This window comes from Grammomys surdaster, unplaced genomic scaffold (assembly GCF_004785775.1).
Source record: "Grammomys surdaster isolate TR1022 unplaced genomic scaffold, NIH_TR_1.0 167, whole genome shotgun sequence".
In the NCBI taxonomy this organism is placed as follows: Eukaryota; Metazoa; Chordata; class Mammalia; order Rodentia; family Muridae; genus Grammomys; species Grammomys surdaster.
Genome location: NW_021604615.1, coordinates 8,477,002 through 8,486,378, shown reverse-complemented (window position 1 = coordinate 8,486,378; position 9,377 = coordinate 8,477,002). Strand labels below are relative to the sequence as shown.

The 9,377-nt window shown below is 46.1% G+C and overlaps 1 protein-coding gene across 1 annotated transcript in view; it reads right to left on the bottom strand.

Moving 5' to 3' along the window:
- Positions 1 to 2,809: 2,809 nt before the first annotated feature.
- Positions 2,810 to 9,377, bottom strand: part of Upf3a (UPF3A regulator of nonsense mediated mRNA decay) — a 13,489-nt gene continuing 6,921 nt past the window's right edge. The window contains exons 4-9 of the mRNA XM_028766389.1: positions 9,068 to 9,166; positions 8,835 to 8,945; positions 6,168 to 6,223; positions 5,923 to 6,078; positions 4,948 to 5,081; positions 2,810 to 3,368 (exon numbers count right to left, since the gene is read on the bottom strand). Coding sequence (XP_028622222.1) covers positions 3,071 to 3,368; positions 4,948 to 5,081; positions 5,923 to 6,078; positions 6,168 to 6,223; positions 8,835 to 8,945; positions 9,068 to 9,166 — 854 coding nt within the window. The 3' untranslated portion in view covers positions 2,810 to 3,070. The remainder of the gene's footprint in view (positions 3,369 to 4,947; positions 5,082 to 5,922; positions 6,079 to 6,167; positions 6,224 to 8,834; positions 8,946 to 9,067; positions 9,167 to 9,377) is intronic.

Sequence of the window (9,377 nt, the reverse complement as noted above, 5' to 3'; positions counted from 1 at the left end):
TCTCAAAAATAAAAATTCCTATGTCATTTATAAAGCATGAAGTAAAAGAGGGTTAGCTTGAAGCAAAAGCAATTACAGAAACAGAGTTCCTATCAGTCTGAATTCACTGTACGCTAGATAGAAAGAAGGGAAAAAATTACACAAGAATTCTAAATGCAGGTTTTCCTGTGTCGTTCTACGAGGACATAGTAGAAAAGCAGAGAATACAATCCTATTGTTGAAGAGTAGAAAATGGTGGGAGAAGAACAAGGTCTCCAATTCCTCATTTAATTGTTACTTCTGAGCTTTGCGTTGGGTTGGTATAATTACTTGTGGATCCATCTAGAAACAATGCGCATCTCTTTGCTTTGTACTTGTTTCAAGTTTGGGACAGAATACACTGAGAAACAAAGAACAAAATCCATCATGTTCACTGCTTTATCTGTTGCTAAACGCTGGTCTATTTCTTGCCAAGATTTTTCCTAAAAGCTTGAATATTAAAGAAATAATGGGGCTGGAGAGATGGCTCAGGTCCTTCCAGAGAACCTGGATTTTATTCTTAGCATCTGCATGGAGCCTCACAGCTATGTGAAGTTTAGTTCCAGGGTATCTAACACCTTCCTCTGTCTTCTGCAGGAACCAGACATGGACAAGCTATCCAGATAGACACACAGAAACACATGCATAAAATAAAAATTAATTTAAAAACTCACTATGCCACTCGTGGTGGCATACAGATGTGCACATCTGTAAATCTAGCCCTTGGGAGATAAGGCAGGCAATCACTCAAATGACCTCTTTGTCTATATAGCGACTTTGAAGCTAGCCATACATGAGACCCTGTCTCCACCCACTATCCCCACTCAGAAAAAAAAAAAAAAAACAATGAGGTTTAAGTGGTTTCAAATTACATAACTAGGGCTGGAGAGATGGCCCATCGGTTAAGAGCACTGGCTGCTCTTCTGGAGGTCCGGAGTTCAAATCCCAGCAACCACATGGTGGCTCACAACCATCGATAATGGGATCTGATGCCCTCTTCTGGTGTGTCTGAAGACAGCGACAGTGTATGTATGAATAAATAGAAAAAGAATTCATAATTAAAAACATCCAGCTGGTTGGAAATTCTAAAGAAAACCCTGAGTATTTGCAAGACAAATATTAGCATGCTGATTTCCTCGCTTGTGCCCAAGATGTTGTCTTTTTGTTTGTTCCTGTGTCATCCATTAGCTTTACCATTTCTCTAGGTACTAGATACCACGTGATGATAGAGCATACAGCAGTGGAAAAACCCATCCCTAACTCCATGGAGTTTTCTACTTTCATGGACGGGCTATACTGATGAACTGTGAAGATAAGCAAGCTGTTGTGGAGGGACACTTAACCTAAACTGGGGACAGAGACTCCGGGTGAATGGAAGGACTCTGGGGCCTTCTGGACTCGATCGTGGGGCTGGAGTAAAGCTTAAGTCTCCACATGGAGAGGAGTTGCGATGGTTAATATTCGTTATCCATGGCAGGATCTAGAATCGTCTGAGGGACAAGCCTGTGAGGGAGTATCTTCCTTAGGTAACGGAAGTGGGAGGAGCCAATCCATTCCCAGGTACTGAGCCTCAGCCCACATAACAAGGGGGGTACTAGCTGAGCACTAGCTCCTCTCTCTGTGCGTCCTGACTGCGGCATGTGACCTGTTGCCTCCGGATCCTGCCCCCAGGACTTCCGGTCTATAACAGGCTGGACCCTAGAATTTCGATCCAAAAGAAATGTTTAAGTCGTCTTGGTCACAGCAACTCTAGGAGGCTAGAGATGCGGGGAGGGGCACGGAGACTCCCCCACTGGCCATGACTGTGGCCTGCTGCAGCTGCGGGACGGAAGGGCACTGGGCAGCTCAGGGAGGCAGGCTCACCTGATGGCAGCCAGAGGGAGGAAAACTCGCTCATACATTCAGAAGGGGACACACAGGCCTCAGAAATGAGAAAGTTGGGGTTTTCCAGGGAGAAATCTGAGGGGTCTATGTAAACACACGGTTATTTAGACGCAGAAGTCAAAGGGTATATGGGTGCTGAGGCTGTAACTGGGGACCCTGGCACAGGCCACAGGAGCGAGTACCACCACTCGGGAAGAGGGTGCTAGGTCAGGGAAATTGGGATGAACAGGGATCGGCCTGAGGGATGAAAGAGCACTGTCATATGACTCACGCTGCATCAGCAACACGCTGCATCAGCAACACGCTCCTAGTAAAGAAGCTCACGCTGCATCCGCAACACGCTCCTAGGCCCCGGTGTGTGATCAGCTGCTGTGAACTACGCGTTATACACGAGAATTCATCACTGTAGCTAGACACGCCTTTCAAAGCATTGGCTTCAAGCTCACTCTGCACTTGAAACTTTCTCAGACCCCAGACACTGTCTTGTGAGCATTCCTTATGGTGGAGTACAGTTAACCACCCCAGTGACCTTCCTCGCTGTGTACACAGGTCTGTACTCGGTGAGTGGCACCAGAGGCTCTGATGCCAGCTCAAAGAATTCCTGTTCTGTGCTCCGGCAGACATGGCTATTTTTTTCCTTACTTATTAATTTTATGTATGTGAGTACACTATTGCTGTCTTCAGACACACCAGAAGAGGGCATTGATCCAATTACAGATGGTTGTGAGCCACCATGTGTTGCTGGGGATTGAACTCAAGACCTCTGGAAGAACACTCAGTGCTCTTAACCACTGAGCCATCTCTCCAGCCCCTTCCCTTATAATCTTAAGGCTGCAATGTTACAAAATTCATCTCCAGTAAATGACTTATGCTAAGCAATTTTTCCTGGTAAATAAAAACCTGATTCTTTAAAAGATGATGGAATGTTTTATTCTGAATTTAGTTTCAAGTTCAGTGCATCCCAGATGAGCAAGAATACTCTAGAAGATATGAACTTTGCAATTCAGCCCACATGGGCATGTGAGCTCACACAGAGTACAACCCTGGACCTACGAACACCAGGCAGTTGTTCTTGTCAGTCTAATAAGGATTTCTACTTGGGGAGCGTGGCTGTGAAGCTGCAGAGCACGCTGGGTATCCACGTACATCAGGGAAGACGGCCCATGGTCTACGGGGCCTTGTTTCCTGGACGATCCTTTCTTGACCCCAGGCTGTCATACTCCTTGTGCTCCTTGCTACTTCTCTCCGCCATGTCCATGGGGACACTGCCATCCTGGCCTTTCTTCCCTCTGTCCTGGGAGAAGCCTTTCCCCCACTTTGACTCGTCTTCGTTTCTTCTGGAAAACCTGGCAAACTCTGAGTGAACGCTGTGCTTTCTGCAACTGTCTGGATGGCATCTTGAAGTTTCAGGTTCTTTCTCTCGAAATCTTTTGTCCCTTTGCTCTTTATCACTGCCATCCTGGAACCTGTGAGTCAATACAAATGGTTAGTAACTAACTGCAGGTAAGTGGCTTTTTGATTATCTGTCTCCCTTCTACCCTGAATGGGGTGTGTGAAAACTGAGCCCAGAGCAACAGAGCTGAGGTTAGCAGCCATGGGCTCACAGCATCCAGCAGACACTGAGAAGATGGAGAAACAATGGCATCTGTCACTGTACCCTAACAGCATGTATACAATGAGATAGCACTAAGGTATGTGGGCACATTGTCCTAGCGCTCAGTTCTCCAAAGGAGGTGCAAACTCCAGGTGTGATGGGAGTGGCACTATTAGGAGGTGTGGCCTTGTTGGAGGAGGTGTGTCACTTTGGGGAGTGGGCTTTGCGACCCTCCTCTTAGCTTCCTGAGGATGCTGAGTTTTCTGCTAACTGCCTTTGGATCAAGATGTAGAACTCTTGCTCTATCCCCAGTGCCATGCCTGCCTGGACACTGCCACACTTCCTACCATGGTGATAATGGACTGAACCTCTGAACCTGCCAGCCAGCCAGCCTCAATTAAATGTTGTCCTTTCATGTCCTTGGTCATGGTGTCTGTTCCCAGCAGGAAACTCGAAGACACCATACAGCTTAGCTAAATGAGTGACATTCCTAGGTGCCCAGATGAACCGAAGTCCAATAGCCAGATGGATTGATTCACGGAATGGAAAGGGTAAGTGAGTAGCGGACAAGGTGCTTGTTTATCTGCTTCTTGAGGTCTCTTCCTCCTTTAACCATGGGCACAGGCTACCATGTTCCCTCTGAGTGCTAGTCACGTGGGAGGCACAGGAACAAGGGAGGGCCTTACGGCACTGCTGTATATAACCCATGACACTGCAATGCTAAAACACAGATCAAGGTGTAAAGACTGTGGAGTTGATAATCCAACAAGTAGAAGAAGCCTTGGGTTGGGCAAGCCTGGGTGTGTGTGTGTGTGTGTGTGTGTGTGTGTATGTGTGTGTGGTAGACATGATACGCAGAGCCAGGGGCTATGCCTGCTGGCTTTGTGGCTGAGCTCCTTCCATGAACCCAGACCATGAGCAGGTAAAGATAAAGAGGCAGGACCAATGAAAGACGGAATGAAGGAATTATGATACCTAAGGCCTATTGCTCCACCACAAAAAAAAAAACAAATAAACAAACAAAAAACCTCCAGAAGGGACCGGCCCTAAAAGATGGGGCTCTGAAATTGTCATTGTAGGTGACTGAAATGTGACCTCACACAGACTGCAGGGGAGCTGGGATAGAACTGTGTGAAATCTCAAACACCAAGGAAAGCAGTGAGCAGGCATAATTCACACAGGAAGGAGGACTGGACGGCAGAGCCTGGACACCTAAGCCCAGGAAGGAGTCTTACAAGGAAAGGAAGAGGCTCAAGAGGTGATGGTAAGGAAGAGCAGGAGAATTCCCAACTGAGCGGACACTGAGGCTGCTGGGTCAGTGCTCGCTACAGTTCTGGTGTGCTCAGCAGAAAACACACAACTCAGAGCAATGTAGGTGTGCAGCACTTGCATGGCCACTGTGCCTACAGACCAGGGACAGGTGACAGTCACTGCAACAGTAGTGCGCTCACCTCTCCACAGGCATCTCCGGCTGGCTCTCTACCGGCCGGGCTTCTGGCTTCTCATCTCCAGCACCAACAGCCTCACCTCTTTCTTTGGGTTTCTCTGTGGTCGTTTCTTCTCCCGTTTCTAGTTTCTTAAGAAGCTGAGAAATCGTAACATTAATATGATCTACTACTATTGTAATTATTATGGTTTATTACTGCGGCTCAGTGGTGAAGAGCACTGGCTGCTCTTCAGGAGCACCTGAATTAGGTTCCTGTCACCCACGTGATAGCTCACAACCATAATTAACTCCAGCTGCAGGGGCCTCTTCTGGCCTCTCCTGGTACCAGACATCCATGGTACATATACACACAGACTTTGCTAACCACAGATATGGTCCTTACGAATTAAAAGCAACACTTAATGATGGTTAATACTTTCTTTTATATTGCGTATTTCTTCAGAACCCCAATAAGGCATCTTAAATCCTCTGGAGTAAGGTGAAATCTCAGTTTTAAAGTCCTAAGCAGGGCTGATTCCAATTCCAATTCTGAAAACAAATCTCTTCAATCCATATAAATAAATGCATCAGCCATGGGGAAAACTGGACATGAGGGTGAAACCCAGGGGTGCTGCCTGGTGCCGAGCCAGAGTGCCTGCCTCTTTCTAGTCCTGAGGTACTGAGGAGGACACAGAGGCTGGCAGGAAGTTCTCAGGTGTGGCTCGCTTCCGTCATGAGAATTTAAGTCATGGACAGGCTCTCCCAGTGATGCTACCATTCTACATCAGGAGGTCAGAGCCTCATGCTTCTCCCTCCTCAGCACACCAGGCTGTGTGAGGACACCTGAGCTCACGGGGATGTTTGAAGCTATTGTTATAGAATGGGTGTGAGGAACTGAGGTAAAGGGTTAGAGTAACTGAAAACGGCTGATGATTTTCAAGAGCTACGGTACTTTAGTGGTGTGCTGACTGTGACAGGTCAGGTCTGTTTCCGCAGTTACCTTGATCCTCACGTCCTTCTCCGCTCTCTTCTGCTTCTCCGCCTCCTTCCTCTTATACCTGTCCTCTTCTCTCCTCTTCCTTTTCTCTTCTTCCCGCAGTCGCTTCTTTTCGAGCTCCCTCCTCCTTCGCTCCTCGCGTTTTTCTTCCCGGAGTCTCTGAAGGTACAGCCAAACACATGTGTAAACTTTCGTATGTAGAAATGGCAGGTACAGGACAGATGCCCACCAGGTAAAACATCACCTACCTGCTTTTCTAACTTTCTATTTTTAATATATTCCAAAAGAGGTGTGGTTCTTCTGGCTAAAGAACGAAAATTATAATACATTACACATAACTTGTAAATTGAGATTTATCTTAAGTACTTGTTTCCAGTTTAACATTAAAATAATTAGGGGAAGAAAGTATCTCTAAAATGTATGTGAGTATGCACTGTCCTTCTTCTTCTGTTGTTATAAATTCAAGTAATTTGTAGGTACTGACAAGTCTGGATACACTGACTTGCTACTCTTTTAAGTTTTTATTAGCGACCCATTGTCCATCAGGAAGTCAGAGCCTCCCGCTGTCTACCTTAGTAGACCAGGTTGTGTAACAGTCATGCATAATAATGGGATTTTCATACACACACATACACACACACACACACACACACACACACACACACACACAAATATTCCAAAGCCACAAACAGAACATTTCTAGTCTTAATCATTTCAGTCAAGAGCTATTCAATCTGAAGTTTAGAAAATGACTGTAGATGGCACTGCTGACCCAAAACCAAACCAACCAGACAACAGTCCAGCACCCATCTCTCTCACCTAAAGTGCATTTCCACACCTTACCTTGAATGGCACCTTTCCTGCATCTCACCTCTCATGTCTGATTGGGATCAGGGGCCCCCACAGGTGTCACTAGAGGGACTAGCTCCAAATCCAGGAGCTCCACAGCCTTCAAATGTGAGCACATGGTGAGAAGGCAGGGATGGACCTGCCTACAGACCTTTAAGATGTCACAGTGAACAGGCTGGGAAGACTCCTTGGGTATAGCTGAGAGTTGGCATGATACTAAGGACCTCTGACACCCTGGTTAGAGATCAAACGGTCTCAGCCTTAGAGAGTGGACATGATCGGAGATGCCCACGTGTTATGGCAGGCACTGTTATTGATATAATCAGTCTGACAGAAATGAATTTATTTTAAAGAGACACTTTGGCTCTCAGACTGCAAAACAAAGGATCCCAAGATAAGCTTAGTAACACTAACTTATCCCTCCTCCCCTCCTAATTACACATCACTAAAGTTTACAAGGCTCAGCAAGGTGATGATGTTTGCTGAGGCCATCAAGTGCCAAGTCTCAGAGCTAATCCTTGGCTGGTCCAGCCGGAACTGCTGCCAGTGTGAGCTTATAATGAGTTTATTCAAACCTTATTTGTCAGGCTTGCTCATGAGACTCCATGGAGGATTAAAGGCTAAGGAAAAACTGGCAACTGATATGGACTTCATGGCGAAGATTCTGATTTAAAAGCAGAAGCGGTAACTACAGATGCAGCCTCCACAGTCCACATCTGGAATGAAAGAATCACTGAGCAAGACCCTGCAGACTGAGGCCCCAAGGACAGAGGCCCCCTGTGGGAACGAAACTAGATTCTAACCTACAAAGAGGATGTCTCAGAGTGGCCTGTAGTGACACCCTGAAAACAAGGGACACTTAAGTTCTAAAACACCTAATTTGCCTTTTCTAACTTTATAAATTTAACATGTTTAGAAATCAAATTTTGATTTTTACCCCCAGTCTCCCCTCTGTCTTTTCTGTGTATATATGGGAGCCACAATTAACCTGCCTGTTCTTCTTAACTCTCTGGCCTTTTGTTCTTTCTGCCCCTGAGCCCCCACACTAATCTGTCTGTCATCCCCCTTTCCATCAACGTGTGACTTCTAAAACATGCTCAGCGTAATCCAACAGCCTTCCCTGTGGAGCAAGAGCTGTCAGTCAGACCCATGCTTCTCTCTGGCACTCACCACCACCGTGGTCAGAGCAATGAGAGTGACTCAGCCCCTGCCTGTCCCTGGGAGGAGTCAGGTGTCAGGTCTCAGCATAGGGCTTCCTACATCTCTCCAATCATAGGAGCATGCTTGTCTGTGCACCGTGTGTGTGTGTGTGTGTGTGTGTGTGTGTGTGTGTGTAATACACACAAGGGCCAGAAGAGGGTGCTGGATCCTCTGGGACTGGAGCTATAACTGGCTGTAAGCCACCATCTAGGTGCTGGAAATCCAAGCTGGGTCCTTTGGAAGATCAACCAATGCTCTTAAAACTATGAGCCATTTCTTCAGCCCCTCAAGAGGTTTAATACTGAGACCATCAGGAAATGGGACATTCAGGAGTGTCTGAGACTAAACTAACTGTGCCTGGTGAAAAACAAAGGTGTTTCCTGTCTGCACATGAATGTTCTGAAGAGACAGACATTTCTAAAACACACCATTTTAGGAAGAAGTTCTATGGGGATTCAAACCAGATGCTAAACTCTAGCTGGGCTTATGCAGTGGCAGGTCAGCTTCCTCTGAAGATTTGTACCTTCCTATATGAGCCAAATGTCTTGTCTCCATAGGCTCCTGAGGCCCACCCATGGCTGTTCTGCAAAGACAGCAGTGCTGCGACAAAAGTTCCTTTCTGAGCAGCCAAGGGCATGCATTTGTCTGTGGCAGCGTGGCCATTTTAAACAAGGACCCTAGAAGCATAGTCTTAATCAAGAAAGGCTCAGAAATATTTCCCAATGATCCACTCTTTTGTCAAAAGTAGAAAATTCTGTTTCCATCAAACCTGAAACAGAAAGAAATTTTACCCTCATCTCAGTAATGGAGAATTGAGTATACACTCCATCAGTAAGTATCTCAATAAACGAATGAGCAAAACAGACCGAGGAGCTCTCTTGTCTTTGCTTCTATCTCTCCCAGCAGTGTCTCGGGACTAGTGCTGGTCTTCTCTTCCTCCAAGCTGTATGATTCCAGAAACTGTTTATATTCAGGATCTGTACGTTTAAAACAGAATGGATGAATGAATGAATCAGTATATCCTCCTCTCCAACTATAGGTAATGTTTGGTCAGCATATTTAATATTAGTTTACAATTCAGCTTTTGAAAAGGGCTCACCATCTTCAATGCTTCCGGTCTTGGTATCTTTTTTCTTCAGCTTCTTTTTGGCAATCTTCTGGAATGGAGCAAACTCTACCACTGCAGGGTACTCCAGGCCTTGTATGGAGAGATATTCCAAGTGTCACTAGGAAACGCTACTCTACTCACCTTGGGAAACTAGTATCTAATGCTGTTATCTGTATACATGGACTAAAGCACAGTGATGACAGGGTAAGCTTCAGATCCAAAAGTGCTTCTGGGAGAATGGTAGAAAGAAGCATCACTCACTACATGGAATGGCCCATCATCAGGGGACTCAGTCACAGCA